General features: G+C 40.0%; 1 protein-coding gene across 4 annotated transcripts in view; it reads right to left on the bottom strand.

Moving 5' to 3' along the window:
* Positions 1-25,867, bottom strand: part of LOC126248984 (carnitine O-palmitoyltransferase 2, mitochondrial) — a 177,624-nt gene that overhangs the window by 49,980 nt on the left and 101,777 nt on the right. For all 4 annotated transcript variants that reach the window (XM_049950546.1, XM_049950545.1, XM_049950548.1 and 1 more), the window contains exons 8-9: positions 24,402-24,598; positions 13,649-13,818 (exon numbers count right to left, since the gene is read on the bottom strand). In XM_049950546.1, coding sequence (XP_049806503.1) covers positions 13,649-13,818; positions 24,402-24,598 — 367 coding nt within the window. The remainder of the gene's footprint in view (positions 1-13,648; positions 13,819-24,401; positions 24,599-25,867) is intronic.

The following is a 25,867-nucleotide window of genomic DNA, read 5'->3' as shown; positions in this document are numbered from 1 at the left end:
TGGGTCACTGAGGCAGCCATTCTGCACCAAGCCGTTTCACAGACAGCGAAGTGGTGTCCTCAGCATTGCAGGACCCGGTGATGCAGACCAAGGGGAACATGGTACTGTAGTTGGAAACAATAAATCATTTGGAAAGCTCGGACAAGTCTTAATATGGTGCCTTCTACCTCTTCCTGCTACATTTGGTCATCCTGATACATTTGGTGGCAGAAGTTGCCACTGCAATTCCTTTAGCCTAAAAGTATTTTGTAATTAGCTTTGATGGTATGGTATTCATTGCCTATTGTTACTTAGGCATTCTGTTTATTTGTAGAGACAACAAGAAGCAAGCCAAAATACAAAGAATACTCAGTTCATGTGAGGCAGGCCAATTCACATGCTTTAAAGAAGGAAAAGTCGCAGTCTAATGTTGCTAGAGACTACAGCATGTCGTGACAACTAATAAGTGTGTGGAATTGACAGCAACAACAGGAAGGATCAGTAGCCGAGGTCAGATCATCCTCTAAAAGCAACAAGGTGGAAGGACAGAATGATATGTAAGCAGTCGGCTGCTGGTCCTAGAAAATCAACTCGACAATTTAGGGATGATCTGGAGTAGCATAATGGACAGAACCTACTTGTCTCTATTATAAAATGTCAGGTAGTAGCTGGTGATTTAAATGGTAGATGACCATCACGTAAACCACTCAAAAATTCAGAAAATAGTAAGTCTGGGATAGAGTTTGCAAAGAAAAGTCAAACTTGGAATGGTACAGATTGGTCTAAGGTTTTATGGACCGATGAAAGTAAATTTAATGTATTTTCTTTTGATGGTGTGCAAAATATGTGTCAACCAAAAAACCAAAGGGGCATTGAGAAGCACGGTGGTGGCAGTGTCATGGTGTGGAGATGTTTCTCTCAGTGTGGGTTTGGTCCTCTAGTCCAAATAGATGGCAAAATGGATTGTTTCCTGTAGAGTGACATTTTAGAAAATAAAATGGTTTCATATGGGAGAAAGAACAAGCCACATAATTGGATATTTCAGCAGACCAATGATTCAGAACACACTCTCAGTGATTAAAAAAAATTCTTTTCAGATAAAAAAATTAAACTTTTGGAGCCAAAGCCAAGATCTAAAACCAACTGAACTTCTCTGAGATGTATTGCATCGATGTGTGTTCATCATAGAAGCTACTCAAACAAGGATCAATTTGTTGCTGCCTTGATACGCAGCAGTGATACGCGTGTCCCCTAGCCACGCCCATTGTACAACTCACCCACGATGGCATAAACCAAAATAATTAAAGTAAACATGAGCAACTAATAGCGTATCTAGTTGCATAGAGAACTTTATTAGATTGTTGAAGGTGAAAACCACAACATGATCCGATTAACAGCACATGATATATTTATATTTTAATTTGGCTGGTTGATCTTAAGTCCCGATTGCTCAAAGCGGGCGGGCTCTGCCAGTGCCACGGCATGGGACAGTGCTGGTCAAAAAACACAAGTCATCAGTGTGCTGGCACAGACAATGCTTCTGGAAGTTTCAAAGGCAAGTGGATGGATATGAAATGTGTCCTAAACCCAAAAATACTGCATAGTTTGCACCAGCAGACTCCTGTTCTTTCCAAACAGTTGGACAAGTCCAGAGCAACATAGAAAGTAGGGCCTGATTATGTTAAGGACTGGAATGGTTAGGAGAGAAGCAAAATTCTGGCGGATATCATTCTGCAATGGTGTCACTTGGAGGTGTCAACAGAATGTATTCCAGTAGCAAAAACATTCAAAATTATTTAAAGTGTCAGTGTGATGTAATTTCACCCTGGTGGGACAAGATACAGGAGAATGGGCCATTGTTCAGGAGAACATGGATGGGGTCTGGAGCAAGTGCACATGTCGCAAGGCGGCTCTGCAGCTGTAGCAAAGTGGGTTTTGTCATTGCTTGTGCTACAAAACTAACATTGGAAAACTTCAATATGTGTAGGAAGTGAATTTGTTTTTGTGATTGTGAGTGTTTTTGGCTTGGTGATATACTCAGAGACTTGGACGATGTCAAACAATGTGCAAAGCCTTTGCCAGCCACAATGCCATTGCTACAATGCAAGTAAGTTAGTTTTCTTTACTGTTCCACTGTGTGCTGTTTCAGTGTTGAGAAATTGTTGCCGCTGAAGACAATTTGGTTGCAACAGGGAGAAATTTCAGTTATTTTATGTTCATTGCGAAAGTGTCAGCATTTCCAAAACTATCTTGGCGCAATGATGTATCAGGACCTGCGTGGCAGGTACAGTTTCAAAGAGAGTAGCACTATTCAATATTATTATGTGCCTTCTAGTGCAAGTAACTTGTCTTTCATATCTGTAGTTTCGGGTCAAGAGGCAAAAGTTGGGTTCGTGAGTGTGCTACGAATTCTGATCAAAGCAGTTGGAACTTTTTGCCACTGCTGTAACAAAATGTACACATACAAAACTGGTGGCCACTGGGCCTCAAAAATATATCGAGATTTTAACAGATTTGTCTGTGGTTTATTTACAAGGGTAATCATTTCCCCAGAGTATTATTTTTGTGGCACTTTTGTACTGAGAATTCACAGGCTGGTGGGTAATATGCAGTTAGAAGACCAACTAGGTTACAGCGTTATTGGATGAATGGTAAAAACACACACGTGACCCATTCAAAACCCTGTGGATTCAATGACAAATCGATGTGCAGCTGTGATCAAAGCCCACAATTATCCAACGAAATAGTTTTGTTCTTCAGATTGCAAAATAGTTTTGTTTTATTCTTACACTCTTAAACCTACAACTTACTTTCAAGCCGCAAGATTTGTTTTTGTTTTAATGTAAGATACATTTGTTAAGACTAAATGTAGTTTTGTACTAAATGGATTATACTTACTTACTCTTCAGTTATGTCCTGGCAGTTTTTTTCTATTACACACCTGTCTCTATGTAAATGTAACTAATACTTTCTACAAAATACTTTTGAGCACTACTGTATGGTGTCTTGTTTGGAAGTTATTAAAGTTTAAATGTTCATTTCTTTAGAAAAAAATAATAAACATTTGCAGATATGTTGCTTTGTAAGACACACCCCAAGTAGATAATGATTTCAGCTACACAATGAGCAAGCTTGATTGTACGATATATACAAAACTAAATTATTTATAATATTTAATTCAGCAGTGATAAAACAAAAATTCTGCACATGTACACTATCAGTTAGCTTCAGCATGTTGACATTGCAGCACGACCTATAAGGTAATAATTTATGTAAAGACGAGGGGCAACCAGTAAGTAATGAACACACTTTTTTCTGAAAGCAGGTTGGTTTTATTCAAGATTCCAATACACCATATTACTCCCGCTCTTTTTGGCTACAAAAAACTACCTTCCAACATAATCTTCATTAAACCATACACCCTTATGCCATCTAGCTGGGAGGGTCTGTATGCTCACATGGTACCACTTTTCTGGTCGATATCAGAGCCAACATCTTGCTTCACACATAACCTCCCCATCATCAACATACTGATTCCTGTGAAGAAAAGCCTTCATTGGGTCAAACAGATGGAAGTCAGAAGATGCAATATCCAGTCTGTTGGGTGAATGAGGACAAACAGTCCAATGATGTTTTTGTGAGCTCCTCTCGGGTGTGCAGACTAGTGTGAGGCCTTGTGTTGTCATGGAGAAGAAGAAGAAGAAGAAGAAGAAGAAGTTAGTTTGCAATTTTGTGGTGACAAACATGCTGAGGTCATTTCTTCAATTTCCTGATGACAGCACAATACACTTCACAGTTCATCACTGCACCAAACACAATAACCCCTTCTGAGTCCCAGAAGACTATGGCTTTACCGGCTGAGGGTATGGCTTTGTATGTTTGCTTTGGAAGGGAGGCGGTGTGGCACCACTCCATGGATTGCCATTTTGTTTCCGATTCTAAATGATGAACCCATGTTTCATTGCCTGTGATGATGTTCGAGAAAAAAATTGCCATTATCAGCCATGCAATGTGCAAGCAATTCTGCACAAATGATACTTTTTTGCTCTTTATGGTCTTTGTTAGGCAGTGAGGAGCCCAGAGGGCACACACCACTGAGTACCCTAACTGGTGGGCGAGTGTGTGAACACTACAGAGACCTCCAGTAGTGCAGCGAGGTGTGTGTGTGTGTGTGTGTGTGTGTGTCGATCACCTCGAATGAGAGTGTCCACACATTCCAACATTGCAGGAGTCACAGCTGGGTGCAGCCGTCCTGTACATGGGAGATTGGAAAGATTGCATGATCCTGCTGCGATGATGACAGATGCTTTGCCCAATGACTCACCATGCATTTGTTCCCTGCAAAGTCTCAGTACAAATTCTGCAAGTGCATATGAATATCTGCAATACTCTGGTTTTCTGGCAAAAGAAACTCAATGACAGCTCTCTGCTTGCAAAGCACCTCCATTACAAATGTCATTTTGAATAGTGCTGCTACCTATCTGAACTTCATGAAACTGTAAGGGATGATGCAGGAATATTCCACAACGTCCTGCAACACATTCCACATATTTTAAACTGAAATTGGCATTGAAAAAAAAATTGAGTTACTTATTGGATGCCCCTCATAGCATTTGGTAAGTTTGTATGAATAAAGAAATATGCTTTGTGTGAAGTGGTGCTGCAACAGCTGGCAGAATACAGAAACACTTGGTAAGGTTCTGTGGCTCCCTCTCAGCACAAATGCAAAAATAACAAATTAAAAGGATAAAACATTGATATTTATATATACGAAACAAGATGTAAACACATGTAAATTTATGAATATGTTAATTAAATGTGTATAATGTATACAAATCAATGTAATGTGCATCGTTTTGATAAGATGGCCCAGGGAAAGTACCAATCTTAAACTTGAATGGTTGATAATGTGATACAGCTCTGGAGTAAGCAAGCAGAGGTGTCTGGTGCTATCAGTGGGATCTTTGTTGATAAACTTGGTAAGACTGGGTGGTTATCATTTCGCAAGTGCGATCATTTCAGATCACAAACTGCGGAATACAACAAGTGGGATTAGCTATCATTTGGAACTTTTGTTTGTCGCTTTGCTTGCTTTGCTCTCCTCTGGCAATCAATTTATTTAAATACTTGCAGTAAATCCATCAAAATCATATGGCAAACTTGTTGTATGAGTTTCTTATTCTTTTGCTTGTAATAAATTACAAGTTGAATTCAAACCAGTGAATCAACTACTTCACAAGCCTCCAGGTTACAGTACCTCATTTCATTTTGTTAATCAATCCAATTTTCAATGTGTTTGGAAACCTATGTTTAACTGTGTAAATAGTTCACTAACTGCTATGCTAAACCACATAATGCTTAATTGTAATTTGGGACAAAAGGCAGCATTAAGCAACTGACCCTTATGTATACTCAAAGCAGAATTATTGTAGGTTGTGTGTATGCCCAACTAGTGCATACTGCTACTGATATGACCTCAGTGAGCACGAGTTAGTTTGCTCATCCAAAAAATAGCCCAGTGTAAGCTCGCAGGTAGAAGAAGAATGCAAAATATACACTAGAAAAATTCACTACAATTACTGTGTCCACAATACTCAGAACCATCTGCAAGCTAAAAAAAAAAAAAAAAAAAATAGCAGTTAAGACCCTATATAGTATGACAACACGCAAGAGGAGATAGAAATTTTTGAAATGTGGCGATATAGAAGGACACCAAAGATGAAGTATGTAGCCTTAGTAACTAATAGAAGAGTTACCACACTGAAATTCGGACTAAAAGAAGAAATAGCCAGATTGGACACATTCTGAGACATCAAGAAATAGTGATTTTGTTCATAGCTGTAGTTCAACTGCTGCAGAATATTTCAACAAAGATAAAAAGTCAGCTGACGAATGAATTTTTATTTTGTTGATCAAGAAATAGTTTGACTATACTGAGCACATTCAAGTGGATGTGAATTGCAGTAAGTGTGCAGGGATGAAGAGACACATCCAGGGTTGACTAACATGGAGAGCTACGTCAAACCACTCTTTGAACTGAAGGACATGACCACCATCACAACAAAAACAACAACCACCTCTTACGCAGAAAACTGAACTGAAGAATGGTCAGGTTGGCAGTACCATCATGTTTACTGTTGAGTAATAGGGAGAAGAGGCTGTTACAGCACATACTTCAGCATCCCAAGAAGTGGAGTGCTGTCACATGCTACACGTTGATGCATTGTACAACTCTTAAATGTAGACAGCCACTTTTGTTTGAAAATACTCTTCAGGCACCATCACTTTTAACATTTTGAGTCCCGAACCCTTTGGAGCATGCGTGTAACAGAATCCCGGGCATTTTTGGCATCTCTTTAACTACCATTTCATTCTTATAACCTTATTTAAAGATATGGAAACATTTTTTAGAAGGAAAGGTTCCTATTTGATCCATTTGTAAAATAAAGCTCATTTAAATACAAATTTAGAACACCAATTTTATTTACATTTCAGTACATATTTAGTGCAAAAAAATTCTGCGCAGATTCTGATCTGTACATTTAACAATAATTTGCCCTTGTATGGTACAATTTGAAACACTCTGAATGCACAGTGGAATTTTACAGTCAGGGCACCACCATACTGTTTCTTTTCTTGAAGACTTTGCATTGGACAGTTTTGTTTTTTCTGCACAAACTTTGCACTCTTGTGGGATGTGCCTTCTTTTTAGTGGAAGGAATCCTGTCTACAAAATGCCTTCCTAGAAGTCTGCTGCTACACACATTTTGAGTAGCAGTATGTTGATGTACAGAACCTTTCTTTGAAAATTCTTCACGTAATTGCAGAAGAAAATTTGCCAAATGGCGTCCTTTGTTCTGATCGTTTCTTGTTTTACAGTACAAGATGAAAGTATTCACTGCTGCCATTATAAAAAGATGGAAAAAAAGTTTCTTCCACCATTTCATTTGCCTCCTCTTGGAAGGGTAGTGAGATATAAGTTGGTCATTTCTGTCTACACCTGTCTTGTTGAGGTTGTAGTCTAGAATGGCATCAGGTTTCATTTTCTTTGTCAGCCCCGTTTTGCTATGTACTTCTACTTCTGTTTTGGTCATCTTGTGAAGACTTGACAAACATAGAACATCTCTTGTGTCCCTCCACTTCAGGCACAACAAATGTTCCTTCCTCGTAAATACACAGTCACTTTTTTCTTCAGTTTTTTTGCTGACTACACCTCACTTAGGAAGTCCTTTACGATTAGGCATGCACGTCCCCACAGCCTTCGTCTTATTCCCCACAGGAAATCAAAAACAGCAGGTGAAGTGTAATATCTGTCCATATAAACAGTATGTCCCTTTTTGAGGTAGCCAGACAGAAGTCTCTGAAAAAGAGCAGCGACTGAATTGTCTTCCTGCCATTTACCTGTGTAAACTTCAGTGTGTAAAACATATCCTGTCTTTGCATCACACAAGGTAAACAGCTTGATACCATACTTGTCAGGTTTGTTTTTTATATGGACACAAAAAATAACTCTTCCCCTGAATCCACAGACACCTTCATCTATAGTGAGGTTTTCCTCAGGTGAAAACAATGCTGGAAACTGTGCGAGTAAATGATTCAGGAATGGTCTGATTTTGTGCATGGGATCATGGCCAGGTTCATTTCTTGGAATGTATGAGGCATTGTCATTTACATTTAGGCAAGAGAAAATAGCAAAAAATCTATTTATAGGTAGAACTGAACCTGGAAAAGGCATGGAAACAAAGCTGTTTGTAGACCAGTAATCATGCAGTCTATTTTTCTTCAACAGGCACATGCGGATTGTGACAGCAAAGAACAAATACACTTCATGAAGCTGTACCCCAGTCCATGAAATCCACATGCTATTGGGTTTCATTTTGCCTGAAGACCTCATTTTATTTGCAATAGATTTCGCAAACCTCAGAGTTTCTGGCTTGATGCGTTTTACCATTGATTCAGGGATAAAAATTGAAAAAAAATATCGAAAGGACTGCTGCTGTCATCCACTTCTGCCACACATCCACTTTTCTCTTTGAATTCAGGCAATGAAGGCTGCACCTCTAATGTAGTCCTCCCTAATTTCACATCTGAAGATTTTGGAAGACTACAACGCCTTCTCTTACAAGGTGACTCTGTAGATGGCACTACATTTGAAGTACAGCCTTCAGTATTAGGCAGTAAATTATATACAGACAGAGGTGAAATTTCGACTGAAAACACAATGGACACGTAACCTAAATAGCAGACTTATTACACAGAACAATGTATAACAATGGAAAGAAAAAATAATGTTGCTTTTGTACAAGAGTCTGCTTCAGAAGCAAAATCACTGTATTCACTTTCAGAAATGTCCCCTTCAGAACCGGCATTTTCATATGTCTCGTTCAAAAGTTTCTCAATTCAGTATTCAGTTTATTCACCATTGACCACTTACAGCGGAATAGGTCTGAACATTAAATATACAATTAACAATAACTTTACAGTAAAGTTTTTACAATTTAATTCCTTTTCTTTTAGGAATATTCTTATATACTAATGTCAATGCTTATTTCAAAATATTCTGTTATCTTATAAAATGGGTGTTTGAGAAGCCAGTCATAAACCTTACGTTTGAAAATATTATTGGTCAGTGACCGAGCAGATGCTGGAAGTTTATTGAAGAGTTTTAAACTCATTATTTTGTGTGAGTTTGCAGTCTTTGTGAGTCTGTGTCTTGGTATGTCAAAGTCCAGTTTGCCTCTGGTGTTGTGGGGATGTATGTTCTCTCTGGTCTCGAACTCATTTAAGTTGCTTTTGACATAAAGCAGTGCTGTGTAGATGTATAGATTCACCACAGTTAATATCATGTGCTTGATAAAGAGGGGACGGCAATCTCAGTATTAGTCAAAAACTTTGACATATTTATTGCAAAATGCACTGCAAGCACAACAAGAATTACACGAAAATTACGGCGCCAGGCGAAAGTACAGTGGTTTTGAACAACTGAGGATTGTCCTTGACAATGCCGAAATAGTTTCAGAAATATCCACACGACAGCAGCACCATGCAGTGGGCAGATCACAGCACGCCAAGCCCGAATATTAGATGCAAGCGCAACGAAAACAACGCGAACGGACGAAGACTAGCAGAGCTTGGGCATGGGACGCTCACAGCGTGCCTGTCACATGAGCTGCGCTCGGGCTTGCGACTCGACGTGTTAAGCATTTATTCACAGAATAATATGTATGAATCAATATATTTGCATAAAAACTGAATGAGGTTTGCCTCTCTCTCTCTCTCTCTCTCTCTCTCTCTCTCTCTCTCACTCTCTCAACCTTATACATTTTAAAAATACATTTCATAGAGAGAACAATTTTTCTCCGAGGCAGAGGATGGGGACTGGGAGGGGGTACAAAAAATGGACTGAATGGTGATGTAGCTTAAGTAGCCAATCATCTCACGGTAAAACCAATCACACCAGTAGGCCTTCGTTCAGCACTTATCATCCTCAGTAATTGAGAGAGATTAATTTGGTTACAATACATGGCAATAGTGCACCCATTAAGGATGGTGATACTGTCCAGCATGTATACTGTCATGTTGGCACTCTTTACGCTGCAAGTTCCATGCGAGTGATATGAGTTTTTTCTTCTTCTTTTTTTTCTTGTTTGAGTGTCAAAATGCATTGGTTTATATGACAAAGTACAGAAGAAGATCACTGAACCTATGTTAGTCACTGGTTTATGGCTGCAAAATCAACATGCTGAAAATCAGTATTGCAGAATGTTGATTACATAAGATTCCACTTAACTTTACTGAAAATTACCTGACACTGTTGCAAAGTGTCTTTTGTACAATGTTCTTAGTGTGACAACAATTTATGTTACCAATGTTCCTATGCCAACTATCTCTCTAAAAATGATTAATTCTAACATTATAAATAAATTTGTATGCACATCTACCTTGTAACCAGTACAATGAAGATGGTTATAAGCTGAGAGGGGGGGGGGGGAGGGGGAGAGGGAGAGAGAGGGAAAAGAAGAAGAAGAAGAAGAAGAAGAAGAAGAAGAGGAGGAGGAGGAGGAGGAAGAAGAAGAAATAATTTTGTCATAAAATTGAACCCACACCACTCACTCAGTGTTCTAACTTGTGACCTTACATACTATGTTATGATGCTGTTGGAGTAAATACTTCAATTCCATTCATCCCAGCACTGTGTCCTTCCTGCCGTAATAGCAACACTGTCAACTTGCTTGGCCTTAACATTTGTCAGCTTTTTTTGACACTACTTTCTTCTTTTCAGCATCATAAAATTTAATTTTGTTAAAAGGAAGCATCCACTGTCCAGGTAATAACATGCTCTATTTTAATCAGAGCAGGGCTGTAGCTAATCACATGACCCAGTCAGTTCCTGCTGCTACTGAGTATATAGTTCACTTGGAAGAGTGATACACACTTGCTAAAGTTCCCAAGTATTCATTTAAAAAGGGAAAGCACATGCTTCACATTATGATGAGACTGAGTTTCACAACTTTTGTACTTCAAGTATTTTTCTCACACTGTGAGTCAATCACTCATGATGATACTATCTGACAAGGAGGAGGAGGAAGAATTTCAAGTCTGAAAACTGCGCCATTTGTCACAAGTGGTCTTATTATTTAGTAGTACTCCTTTTCAGGCCAACAAACTTTGTCCAATACTTATCCAGTCTCTGAAGTGAGATACCGAAAAGCCCAAAAATGCTATTTTATGACTGTCATAACCTCTTTGTTGGACACAATTTGTGTTATTGCCCCAAATTCCTTTACATTTAGGAACAAGAGACAGTTAGCAAGCTGCCAATCCTGGTGAGCAGTGTAAATCTTTCCTCAACCAGCATTTCAAATTCCCCAGTTTTCCTATCACAAAGGCATATTTGTACCCAGGAGCTTTGTCATCTTGAAGCAGGGTTTCTTATTCCCCCTCCTCATTTATATTAGCAGCAAAATTGTCCTGAAGATATGCGCAGTACTCGCCAGTTACTGTTACACCCTTTGCAAAGTACTAAATAAATTTAATCACTTTTGCATCCAACAAAATACTAGCCATAATCTTTCTACCACGTGAAAGCAATGCTTCTGGCATGAAGTGCATAGGAACTATTATTGCTGCCACATGCTCAACTCTGTGCAATAAATTTCGCACCCTATACACCCCCAAATCACCAACTAATTTAACTGTTGTGTACTTCCAACTAGACTGTATATTTACAATAAGCATTTTTTTCTGTCCTTCCTGTTGTGGCTATGTAATGGCCAGCAGTGTATATTCCCAGAGAAATCCTAATTTTAAGAGGCTGAAATGAATTGATTTAATCCTTACTGCTTCACCATAAAAACTGACTCTTACAAATATCAAATAGGGGATGATGCAAAACTAAGAGAAAATACAATCAATCAATAACTCTAAATGCATTTATAATAGTGCAATGCAGTTTTCACATAAAGGCATGAAAGTCATAGGATTTGTGTTTCTGTAATGAAAGGATTTTATTGAAATGCTCACACCGTTTTCACCAGAAGCTAATTTCTTCTTCTTGTGTCTTTGTCCCACGCTGGTGCATGATTAAGAACGGATTTGCCATGGTTAATTTAAGGGGTGGCCAAATGTATTTCCTTTTGCCACCCAATTAGACCCTTCACTTCCCCCTGAATGGAGTATGTGTACTTGAATTGTCTGCGTGTACTGTTATTCATCTGGAAATGAGTGACAGTTTTCTAAATGTTTGCAAATCATGTAACTGAGGTGAGGGGTACCACTGCATTCACCTAGTACAGGGCTTCACAACATACGTGCTCGCGGAGCAAGCTGTGAGCAGCAAGGCACGAGCACGGAGCAGCGCGAGCACGCTACCCCCACTACCGGACCAGAGCGGTGAGTGGGGAGAGTCATGTGAGGCACACAACAGCTGCCGCCAGTCAATGTAAATCCGCGGCCACCTCCAGGGATATCACTCACGAATTATTACTGCGAAAAATGAAACAATAAAGGAGAATGTACACATGCCACATAATTTTATTAGCTTAGTGTATGCCTCTACCATCTGTAGACACTGAAACTAATGAATTCCACGACAATCCTATATTTTCAACACTTTCTTCAACACTACTTAAAATATCACCTCTGGTTGTAGTGTTCTTCATGGCTACTACATCGAGGAGCTCCTCCATCACCTGAAGATCTCTATTAACACCTCTAATAAATATGGCAAGCTGCGCTGTTCCAGTGATATCAACACTTTCGTCCAGAGCTAGAGAATACGCCATAAAATCTTTACAGATATTAGCAAGCAGGCTCTGGACGTCGTCTGCCATGTCCTGTATGCGACGCATAATGGTCATGTTAGATAATGGCACAATCCGAAACTGTTCAACTTGAGATGGACACAAATGTTCCGCTGTAACTACCAAACATTCGTTTATTAAACTTCCTGGCAGATTAAAACTGTGTGCCCGACCGAGACTCGAACTCGGGACCTTTGCCTTCCGCGGGCAAGTGCTCTACCATCTGAGCTACCGAAGCACGACTCACGCCCGGTCCTCACAGCTTTACTTCTGCCAGCATCTCGTCTCCTACATTCCAAACTCTATTAAATCGCCATCAGTTAAGGGGCGCAGAGATTTTGCTAAAAGGAAAGCAATTTTGTAACCCACTCTGAGAGCTGCCTCAGTTGATTTTTCTTCGTCGTCCAGATCTTCTTCGGATAGCTTCCATTTAAGTTTAATAACTTCCTGTGGACGATCTGGTCAATCACTTTTCCCACGTCCGTAGTCTTTCGCGTGGTACGACATATAATGTCGCTGCAAATTAAATTTCGTAAAAGAATTCAGCGTTTTGTGACATAGTAAACATTTTGCAACACCATCTTTTTCAGTAAACAGATACAATTCCTCCCAATGGGGGTTGAACTGCGAAAGCATGGTTGGGGTTACACAACGGCGACTTCACATGATTTTTAACCAGCGAAGTGACTGTTAAGAGCTGATCGTAGTACTTTAAACGTTACACAGTCGGCGCGAATTCAATAGGTATGCTGCGGCCCTATTCAAACGTGCGTGCGCATTTCCCCTCCCTCCCTACTCCGCGACCTTGCAGCTGCTCGCGAGCACGTGCCTGAGCACACGCGAGTACTCGCGCTCAAAACCGGCCAGTTGTTAAGCCCTGACCTAGTAGGATGAGGCAAACTGCCTAAAAGCCACATCCAGGCTGGCCGGCACACCAGCCCTGGTATTTCATCAGCCAGACAGTTTCGATCCGGGGTTAACACATGTCCCCATAACGGTAGGGGCACTAACATGTATGGCTATCTGGGTGGGTTATTTACACATTTGTTATAAGAAAGGAAAATAATGTAGACTGGATGTTAAACATCCTGTTACACAACAAGATACAGTTTTCACCTAATGGAGTTATATCTGAACATGACTATCAACTAGACTGCATCACTATTCAATCACAACTCAATCATTAATTTTTTTAAATTATTAAAGCAAAACATTGATTTTTCCAGACATTTTGAGGAAAATTAAATCACACTACTGATTATATGTGTGAATTACTAAATTTTCACTTCTTTAGTTATAGCTAGTTCACTTAGTACACTGTACCCAATCAATAATACTCCCAAAATCATGCTTATAATAAATCTTACCTGGAATCCAAGTTGCATTATTGAATCTGGGCTTACACGATGAGCTTTACAAATTTTCTTCCCAAATCCAGGAAATTCAAGAATATTAAAATTTAAAGATTTGTAGAACTTTTCATATGTCTCTGCTGCTGACTGTATGTCATGTTTTGCTTTGTCATCAAGTTTGAAATCTGGTTACAGAAAACAGAACAATTAATTTTTTTATTCTCCAAAGAAAAACACATTTATCATTATTGTTAGTTGAAACAAACCAAATTACTTCAAAACTACAATTTTGAATACATACATTAACCACATAGACTAATTTGCATGCTTCAGTTTTTAAAACTGATACCTCAAATAATTCAACAACCCAGGACTACTCCAAATTTACTATTGATTACAACCACTCATTTTTATGTACTGTATTTATAACAGACAGACTGTAGAGTGGTTTATATTGCATGTGAGGTAAAGCTTTGTAATTAATCATTCTTTCAAGATGGCTCAGAATTTCCCATCAGTTTTGGATGGGCAGTTCCTGCTGAAACACGATATTGTCTGAGTGAGGGGCAACACCTCAGGCACTAAAAACCTTATGATATAATGGTCACTGTAATTTGCATATAATATCTGACGGTGCTTCAAACTCTCATATTTGGCACTTGACAACGTAGGTTGCCACGTTGTATCTCACAGGTAGCATCTAACACATATATAGTTATTACTGCAGGACAAACCGAAGTGGGACTCTACTGAAAACACTACAGTTGAACACTCTACAGAGGCTCTGTCCACAGTCTGTCATCTGATGTTTTTACAGTTTCCAAACAAGAGAATAAGATCTGGCGATGTACTTGCCCCTAGTTCAATCCTTGGCAGATTATATTAGGCCTTCAGCATGGGCAGCTCCCCTCACATGTAATAGTGCTCCAGAAGTGAATGCAGTGGACATGGATACACACTCTGTAAAGACAGTGCAGACATGATGACAGTCTTTCCATGCTGGTTTCGCAGACTCATCACTGTTGTAGCCGCATATACAACACAAGACAATATGCTACAGTTTAAAAACAACTCATTTTCCGGAGACTAATTATTCTACCCTGTTCTGACTTGCTCACATGCCAATAGGGTACCATCTGACTGACAATGTGTAACTGCATTTTCTTTCACAGTAAAGTAACATGTGACATTTTTAGGCCAGAAAGAAGGAGGCATCAGCAGCCTGCAGGAGACCTATGTCACTGCACTGACTCCAGTCCACATCCAAGGGATTCCCATGCCACCCATATAGCTCTGTATGATACTGGGCATTTGGCCTGTTCTCATTCGTCTTGTTGAAGATGGGTGTAATTCCACAACAGGTACCAACCTAACCCATGTTGGTTTGCATTGCAGCTGTGTTAGGAATGACAGTGTCGATATGTATCAAAGTTGCATTACATATAGAACAAGATGCTGAAGTTTGTACTTTTATCAGTTGCACTACAACAGCACATCAGCATGCCACATATGCAGGCATACTTCTACGCCTACATCTACGTATATATTCTGCACTCTGCAAGCCATGGTATGTTGCAGGGTGCAAGGTACATTGTATTATTACTGTTTATTTCCTTTCCAGTCCCACTTACAAATAGAGTTAGGAAAAAATGAGTGTCTATATGCCTTCGAACGAATCCTCATTTCTATCTTATCTTTGGGGTGCTTATTCAAAATGTTCATTGGTGGCAGTAAAATTGTTCTGCAGTCAACTTCAAATGCCAGTTCTCTAAATTTTCTCAAAAGAGTTTCACAAAAAGAATGCTGTCTTCCCTACAGGGATTCACATTTGAGTTCATGAAGTATCTCCGTAATACTCATATGTCGATCAAACCTAGTGGTAACAAATTTAGCAGCCCACCTCTGAACTGCTTCAATGTCTTCCTTTAATCTGATCTGGTTGGGATCCCAAACACTTGAGCAATACACATTAATTGGTCACACGGGTGTTTTACATGTGGTGTCCTTGCAAAATGAAAAAGACTTTCCTAAAATTCTCTCAGTAAATTGATATTACTCATTCACTTTCCCTTCTAGTGTCTGTTCCATTTCACATCACTTCACAATGTTATGCCTAAATATTTATTCAACATGACTGTGCCAAGCAGTATGCTACTAATGCTGTATTTGAACATTATGGGATAGGTTTTCCTACTCATCTGCATTAACTTACATTTTTCTACAGTTTGAGCAAGCAGCCATTCATCACACCAACTAGAAATTTTGTTCAAGTCATCTTGTATTCTCCTACACTCGCTCAATGATGACACCTTCCCGTACATCATGAGCGAACAGCCACAAATTATTGTTCACTCTGTCTGTCAGATCATTTATGTATGAATGATATGAGGAAAATAAGGTCACAAGATTTTTTACACAAACAGAAATGCATATATTTCAATGAAACATACAGAAACAGTAGCATAAATATTACAGCACTGTTGCAAGTAATCACCATTTCCTTCAATGCATTTTGTCAACCAGGCAATTAGTTTTTTAACACCTGCATTGTAGATTTGTCCCACCAACTCCTTAAGAATCCTGGCAACGGTCATAGCCTTGGCATTCAGGTAGCATATCACAGCGCATACTTTGCACTTAGTGGGAGATGGAATGAGAGTGCTCACTTTTTATTGTCATCAAAACGTGGGTCAAGATGCTACTGATGACCGTTGCCCCTCAGACATTTCATTGTGCGCACCATACATAACAGTGGTACAAACTATGAAAAACTCAATTCCCTGGTAGATCTACGGGCCTTGTAACCTCACATTCCCGATATCCCTTGTATATAGAGAATAAGAGCAACTATCACACTTGCCTGGGGCAATCCTGATGATTCCCGTGCAACTGATGGACACTTGCTGTTGAGGACAACATACTGGGTTACTTAAGAACTGTTCAAGCCATGCACATATCTATGAACCCAAACGATACACTTGGGCCTTCATTAACAGTCTACAGTATCAAATGCTTTCTGGAAATCTAGGAATATGGAAACTGCCTGTTGCCCTTCATCCATGGTCTGCAAGTTATTGTGCAAGAAAATGACAAGCTGATTTTTTAATGAGTGATGCTTTCTAAATCTATGCTGATTTGTGGACAGAAGCCTTTCCACCTTAAGAAAATTTATCATATTCAGATTGAGAATGTATTCAAGAATTCTGCAGCAAATTGATGTTACAGATACTGGTCAGTAATTTTGTGGCTACATTCTTTTACTCTTCTTATAGACAGGAGTCACCTGCACTTTCCTCCAGTCACTTAGGACTCTGCGCTGGGTGAGAGGTTTGAAACAAATGCATGCCAAGTAAGGGGCTGATGCTAAACAGTACTCTCTGTAAAACCAAACTCTGATTCCTTCCAGACCTGGCAAATCTTTCACTTGCTTCTCTATGTCAGGTATGTCTATTACTATGTCCTCCATACGGCAGCCTAGATGACAGTCAAACAGCAACAAGTCTGTAGGATCCTCCTGTGTGAATGATTTCCAAAATGCAAGATTTAAATTGTCAGGTTTCCTGTTTCTGTCTTCTACTGCCACATCACACTGGTCAAAGAGTGACTAGATAGAAGCCTTTGACCAGCTTAGAGATTTTATACATGAGCAGAATTTTCTTGGATTCTTGTTAAAATCTTTTGCTAAGGTTCACTTGCACTGCAGGCACTTTCTGTTGCAAAGAGCAGAGGTCTAAAAATGTCGAGTGCTGGGCACTCAGATTGAAATGATATTGAATACCAGGTGAGCAGGAAAGCTGTAGTTTTTGTTATTAACTCTCAATTTCACTTACAAACATACAGAAGATAGTCAAAAATCAACAAGAAAGAACTAAAACTACTATATCAATTGATGACAAAACAGTAGTACCCATTAATAAGGAGAGAAAGTCACAAACGGTTCTAGTAGAGCATTTGTACATATTGGGCAGTGATTTGTATCAAAGCTACTCCAATGCTCTTTATATATATATATATATATATATATATATATATATATATATGTGTGTGTGTGTGTGTGTGTGTGATAAGTAACTGTGCCTGAATGAAGATTAAAGTTTAATGTTACATTCACAACGTCATTAAAGATGGAGTACTAGCTTGGCTTGGGGAAGGATGGAGAAGGAAACAGAGTGTGTTCTTTTTTCAAAAGAACTGTCTCCGGCACTTGCCTTAAGCTGTTTATGGAAACCACAAAAATCCAAAATGTGGACTGCCAGAAAGAATTTAACCCACTATCCTCTAGAAATCAAGTTCAATGTCTCAACGCTTTGCCACCTCACTTGGTCTACGTTTGAACACAAATCTTGTTGCTAACACAAAATGATGCTACTAACACAAATATGTGCTAGCATTGTGTGACCCCATCTATTAGATGATTTTAAAACAAAAATGTCACTGCTTTATAGAGTAGATTTGTATAGACATATTGTCACAGAAGAAGCCAAGTAGCACCATGGTATAGTGGTTATGATACTTAACATGGACTGTAAAATTTTAATTTCCATATTCGGTTTGAGTACATTCTAGAAGTATCCACAAATTTCAAGAATCATTGTACTGGAATGTTCTGTAGCTGTATATACACTGTAAGTGTTCCAGCCGGAGGTAGTTTGCTCCGCGCTCTTGTATGTGAAAGTGCTAAATAAACCTTCTTTAACTGAAATTAGTGTTCGTCATTCATCGAATTACACCTTCTACGTGACATAATTCTGGTGGATACGCTTGGTACTGGAACTTGTGATAGTGCACATTATCGACGACACAGTGGCTCCCATCAGGAGGCAGAAGAAGAAAAGGACGTTACGATGACAGCAACTGTGTGCCACCACGTGAGACATCCTTCCAGGTTCTCTGGTGACGATAGCCAAGACCCAAACAAGTGGCTGAAGGTATACGAGTGTATAGCCAAATTTAACAAATGGGATGACACCATGTGTTTGGCTAACGTAGTTTTCTACTTGGAGGCCACTTCCAAGCAATGGTATGAGAACAACGAGGAGAAGTTCACAAGCTGAGAAGTATTCCAGGCAGAACTGCGCAAGTATTTCGGCGACACACAACGACAGAAGTGCAAGGCTGAAGATATATTAAAGTGCAGGGCACAGCGTCCAGGAGAAACTACAGCATCCTACATTCGAGATGTCTTTGAGCTTTGTAAAATAGTGGATCCTAGAATGAAGGAGGAAGATAAGGTTGCACATCTCATGAAGGGTGTTGCTGAGGACATGTACGAAGCCCTACTCCTGAAGGAGGTTTCGATAGCAGACGACTTCATAAAATGGTGCCAGTAAATTGAGACAATGCATCAAAAAAGAATTACATGCAGGAAGTTTGAATGGATTCCAAATGTCGTATCGATGTCTGTGATGGAGGAAGCAACTGATTTCACAAGTGTTCTTTGTCACATAGTGAGAGAGCAAGTTTAAAAGGCACTTGGATTGCACGGTGAGCAAAAAATCGAGATGCTTCATGAGGTCATAAGGGTAGTTTGGGCACCAAGGAAGACTGACATCTAGAGGACCCAGGATAACCAACCAGTATGTTTCCACTGCGGACGACCGGGACATGTGGTGTGCTATTGTCAAGAAAGGCGGCAGATATTTGATGACGCCCGCACCAGAAGACAGCAGACCAATCTTAGCCGACGTCAACTCTGGGACGACAAAGATGAACAAGAAGATGTGGGTGCATGATGACGTAGGTCACCACCGTCGCAAGCTAGCCGCTGGAGAGGACACTCTCCAACACGCTGATCAAGCTCCGGCCAATCACCTAGCCGCTGCAACCTGGAAAACTAAAGGGTGCAACCTTCCTTGGAGGTGAGGCCGCAGAAGAGAAAAATCCTCCGCCGTTGGTCACTACTAAAATGATAGGAAACTACGTCGATATCCACATGGATGGCCGACCAGCCTAAGCTCTCGTGGACTCTGGAGCATCATATTCAGTCATTTGCCAGTTGCAGAAAACCGTATTCGTCAACAACAAAACATCTCTGCTGAAGGTGGCTGATGGGAAATATGTAAAACCTATAGGAAGATGTACCATTCGTGTGGGTATAAGTGGCCATACGCAGCCCTTAGAATTCATCGTCTTACAAGAGTGTAGTCATGACGTCATTCTCGGATGGGACTTTTTGAAAGCTTCTCAGGCATTTATAGATTGTGGTCGCTCAAAGATCATGCTAGACGAGATGAGATACTGTGGACAGGAAGACGGGCATCCGAGTGTGTGGAGACTATGTGTGCTGGATGAATGATCATTCCTGCAGTCGGCACTATAAAGGTAATTGTCACATGTCATGCCATACATCAACTCGTGGATCTTTTAGTGGAATGTAAGAGACGCATACCACTGAAGAATAACTTGGGCATCCCAGCCTCTGTTGTCTCGTTTAAGAACGGATTCGGCGAATTGTGGATAGTTAACTGTCGCCGAGAAATGCAGATCCTTCCAAGACGCATGTGCGTAGCAAATGCTGAGCTGTTAATTGAAGAACAGCTGAGCATCCTAGAAACCTCCCATGCCAAGTCTGTGGGCGAAATTAGTGCTACCACTACAAGACAAGATCTTCTAGCTCGACTATCACCAGATCTCACTAAGGAACAACAAAAGAGTTCTCGGAATGCTTCAATCCACAGGTGAAGGGCACATTAGACAAATCGTCGGTGAAGCACCAGAAGAGCACCATCAACCAATAAGCCAGAGAGCATACCGGGTGTCAACAATGGAACGACAAATAATACGCGACGAGGTAGAGAAAATGATGATGAACGACATCATTCAGCCTTCGCAGAGCCCACTGTCGTCACGAGTGGTCCTCGTCAGGAAGACGGATGGCAGTTGGCACTTTTGTCTTGATTACAGGAAGCTTAATAAGATAACTAAAAAAGGACGTTTACCCCCTTCCCCGAATTGATGAAGATACACTAGATTGTCTGAATGGGGTGAAGTTTTACTCAACCATGGACATGTACTTGGGATACTGGCAATTCGAAGTAGATTAGGCTGATTGTGAGAAAACTGCATTCATCATCCCTGAGGGCTTGTATGAGTTAAAGGTAATGACGTTTGGTTTCTGTAATGCACCAGCAACTTTTGAACGGATGATGGATAATCTTCTACGTCATCTGAAGTGGACAATGTGTCTTTGTTATTTAGATGACATTATAGTGTTCTCATAGACATATGATTAACATATAAAAACACTGAGGGCCATTCTTAAGTGTCTCCAAAAAGGCAGACTGACCTACACACAGATGCTAATGGCTATGGGCTTGGTGCTGTTCTGGTGCAAATTTCGGATGGAAAAGAGAAGGTTATAGCCTATGCTTCTAGGACACTTACAAAAACCGAGAGAAACTGCTCAAATACAGAAATAGAATGTCTTGCTGTGATCTGGGCCATGTGCAAATTTCGACAATATCTCTATAGAAGGCCATTCACAGTTGTTACAGACCATCATTCACAAGTGAACGTAGCAAGCCAACGCCCAGCGACACAGCAATGCCTCTGCGACGCGCATGGCGTCGTCGCTGGCGGCGCAGCGTACCTGTGTATCGCAGTTTGAAGGCGATTGATATTGACTTGGCTGGAGAGTTTAATAAGCAGCAATTGATTGGAGGTCCAAATGTTTTTCGTGGACTCCATTTGAACTTCACTTGTGATGTTCAGGCTGTGTTTGGAGGTAGTACATGGCTTACACTGGCCGTTGTATGGGGCAACCAAGCAGATTATGGTGGCCTTGAAACTTTTCCAGATGCTAACATTTTGGCTTGGAAGACATGGAGTATAGCTGAGACGACAGGACTGTTGGCTAAACAGCCTTATGGTATGCTTGCCCCAAGCATGCCATTTGTTTTGACTATGAGAAGGAAGAAGAAGTTGAATGCTGATGAGTACCTGTTTATATGGGCGAAAGTCTGCAATGGCAATTGTAAAATAAAGATCAACGGTGACTGTATGATTTATTATAGACAATAAAGTGTGTTCTGTCCTTTCCTTATCTCTATTCCTTATCTCCCTCCTGTTTTTATTCAAAAAATGTTTTCACTTTTTGTTTTGGTGGCCGTGCCACTCTTGGTTGCTCGCTAGGCGGGTGGCCTTGAACGGGACTTAGCCGCTGGACGAGGCTGCCGGGCAACACGGGCCCTGGTATTACTAGGCCCTACTAGGCTCTACTCCGAGTTAAAAGGAAAAATCCCACTTAAAATGAACATGGTTTATCTTAACCAAGAAATAAACATACCAAAATTTGGCATCAGAATTAAGTGTTTGAAGTAATATGAACAAAAAATTACAGGAAAACCAGAATGAGACTAGACTGCACAGGAAGTAAAACATTATTAATATATTTCCATTAGGAACAATCACCTTTTACGAGGGCACACTAGCATAAAAACGAAGAGCATTACCTACTTCAGCAAAAAATTGTTTTACACAAAGAGACCTAACAATAAAATTCAAATACAATTTGAACAAAATAGTTGTGAAAGCAACAGTAAGAGACTGTTTTGGTGAGGACACATACATGAACATTAACTGAAGTCACAAGCTGAGTTTTTTTAGTAATAGAACTACTACTTCAATCTGAATCTGGTATGGTACTTTGTAGATCTCTCAGCTTTTCTCTAATCCCTTCCCTCTTTTTCTCCATTTTTTTGAGGACTTCTCAGCTGTCATTTTCTCTCCTACTGTTCCACCATACCCACCGTGTGCATCTTGGAAGCCGTGTATTAATTGCTTGATACAACACCCCATGCATCCTTGGCCACATCATGAAAAGGTACAAAGGGCTATGACAAAGGCTTCAGTCAAATTTTTGACCAGAATGGAGGAGCGGTCAGAACTGGCATTGCCATGGAAGATAATGCAAGCAATCATGATGAATCTCTTCAAATTTTCACATCCATTCTTGTCCCCAATGCCACAATCCAGGATTGATGAAAGAAATCACGATTCCCACTAAATGATTTGAGGATTCCTCTACTGATATGATTTCTAAAAGATTTTGGAATTCACAGCTTCATGATCACCACAGTGATTTAAGGCAGTAAGATGTGTCGATGCTATGCCTGACCGTTTCCTTGCAAGGTCAACATTCTGGATCTAATTATATGGTGCCCTACATAAAAGAATACATCACAGTTGATTTATCCAAAATTTGGTATACCATAATCTTCATAAACAAAAGACACTCACTTCATAATGCCAAGTTATCTTTCTCCGATATGTCACATTGACCCAGTGCTTTTTTTGGTGGCATACCCATTGTCCACTTTCTGAGATCGCTACAGAGTTATGTTGCACTCAGATCTATATCGAAGATAGCTGCTCCTATAAAACTTGTGGTTTGATAAATTTTCTCATTAATTCTCTGACCACAGAACAGAGGGGAGTATAGAGGAAAAGAGTTAAGGGGACACCTCACAAATTTAGTCAGAAACAGCTCAACTTGAGCAGCCACAGTCTCAAGAAAGGCAAGATGAGCTCTCAGCATCTTGTCCCTCATGCACTACTTGGTAGCTATGACTCTTAGGAATTCAAATAGTGACCTTAGGTTTTGCTTTTACCTCCCCCTGTTCGTGCTTTACCCTTTCTACTTCCTTCGCAGACCCACTGTTAATATTTTCTGAGCTCTGACTGCTGCCATTTTATTTTCCACTCGCCAAACGATACAAAACTTCTGCAGGATAACAGACGTGCCTGTAACATTGCTGAAATCAGTCAGTGGGAGGGAAAATTTTTGAACAGATCATATAAAGCTCCTAGAAACTGAACAAGGTTCCAACCACTGCTAATACTAATTGTCTTAAAGGTACCATGCACTGTACATATGCCACACAACCTAAAAGTCCAAAAGTATGGGATCCTCTTGTTTACCCTCGAATTTAAGCATGCTTTTCAGTTCCCTTTGGAATGCCATACAAACTTTAGGGCAGTCTGTGGATACCTGAACAGTTTGCCCTTTCAAATTTTATCTCCTTCGGCTAGAGCTATTGCAGTGCTTTTTGTGTTCTAATGACACAATTTTAGGACTGCCTCTAAAATTCTATTATCAATCTTATTCATACACAAGAACAATTAGATTGATAGCTGATGGCATGCTACAATAGTAATTTTTTGGTACATATAAACAGAAAATGAAATGGGTGCAAAATTATCATGCCCTAGCATACCTGGTTCAAAATAAATGGATTCAAATAGGCCGTGAACTCCCCTAAAATGACATCTTTGTCATCACACCATGTTAGTAAACAAAGCAGTACTTACATTTGTATAGCTGTTAATGTAATACCCTTCACTCCTCATTCCTGGTCACACCATGTCATGAAGCTACAAAACCACAGGACAACAATAACCCAGGGAAGCACAGCCAGGATGCAGCAAAAGACATGCAAGCCACTCCATTTCAAACAAAAACAAATCTCAGCACAACTCAGCTGGCATGGCTTGGCAAGCCGCAGACAGGCCGGGCTGGGCTGGCTCATCAGTTAGTTGTACTGAGTGAGGGGAAGGGTGGGGGATAACAAGGCACCAGTAGCGGCTGGTCACACAACTCCAAGCTGATGGTGAATGGTGAGCACAGCACTGCATCGAGCCAAGCTGAAGACAAGCAAATGTCTCTTCCCCAAAGCAAACTGTGTATCATGCCTTTTCCATGGTTTTTAGGCAAAACGCAAAAATTTTGCAGTTTTCCTGAACACTGGACACCACAAAATACAATATGTACCTAACATTTTCACCATTTTCTCTGGTTCACAGTTGGACACTGTAGTATCAGGATGAATCCTCGGTTTTGTACTACTGTCCTTGAATACATCGGTTAAGTAACGAAGCACTGCAACACCGTCTCCCCAAGAGTGTTCAAAGTTTATTGCTGCTACTCCATCTTTGGAAAAAAGAAGGGAGAATGATTTGTCAAACCATCTGAAATAAAACAATTTGGTGGATCAACACATTTTACAGATATCAGACAAGAAAAATAGAATTTTTATTAAGTGATCAGTAATCAATACATTTATCCTTACTCACATGATTAGTTCAAAGCGTAAAGTTAGTAAGAACAGCCCAAAATATTTTAGTAAAAGCAAACATTCAGCTGTGGATAGTAGCACTAACAAAAAGACTTAACTGTTGTTCTGGTGCCACCAGACAGTACCATGGACATCGAGTAGCAGGCGAAACATTAGTATCAACTGCTGTGGCCCAATTGCTCAGATGGCACTGATGCTCAATCCTGTGCTTGGATGGCATCATGCCAGACTCCAACATAAAACACACATTTTACTCAATGATCCTACAGCCATCAAAATATATTCGCTGAGTTGTGAATTCTTTCAGAATCAACTGTACTGAGTAAAGCTATACTAACCATTGGTGACATGAAAACTTGTGCCAGACCAGGACTCAAACCCAGATTTCCCACTTGTTGCGAGAGGTCTCCTTACCACTTCGGCTAGGCAAGCACGTTCCCTAGAATGACCCAAACCTCCACATGTCACACTGTCTACATCCTTATGTCATAGTCTAATCTGTTCATCCCTTAGTACTTGTAACTTTACTTGTATTCCCACACCAGGATGAATTAAACTATTATGAATTGAGGATATTGTTTTCATGATCATTGTATGCCCTGCCTGAAGTTTGTAATACATATTTTACTTGACAATCCCACAGCCATAAATATATTTTTCAAAATATATTCACTGAACTGTGGATTATTTTAGCATCAGCTGTACTGGATAATTCAGTAAATATATTTCAATGGCTGCAGGATCGTCATGTAAAATATATATTACAAGCCTCAGGCAGGGCATACAATGACAATAACAACAATAGCCTTTTTTCCTCATAGTTTTATTCTTCCTGGTGCAGGAATACAAGTGAAGTTGTGAACACTAAGGCATGAACAGATTAGACCATGACATAAGGATATAGACAGCATGACACTAGAAGGTTGGGTCAGTCTGGGGAGTGTGTTTGGATAGTGTAAGTGGTAATGTGAGCCCTCACAATAAGCGGTAAATCTGGGTCTGAGGCCTGATCTGCCACAAATTTTCACACGTCACCGATGAGTAGTATATAGCTTTACCCAATAAAGCTGGTGCTAAGTGAATTCGCAATTCAGTGAATATATTTTGAAAATTCCTACATACTAGCGCACATAGGGCTGGTCAAAATCTCTTCTCTGTGTGA

The sequence above is a fragment of the Schistocerca nitens genome, chromosome 3 (genome assembly GCF_023898315.1).
Source record: "Schistocerca nitens isolate TAMUIC-IGC-003100 chromosome 3, iqSchNite1.1, whole genome shotgun sequence".
NCBI classification, from domain to species: Eukaryota; Metazoa; Arthropoda; class Insecta; order Orthoptera; family Acrididae; genus Schistocerca; species Schistocerca nitens.
Note: the sequence above shows the minus strand (reverse complement) of the source record. Positions and strands in the feature narration are given on the sequence as shown.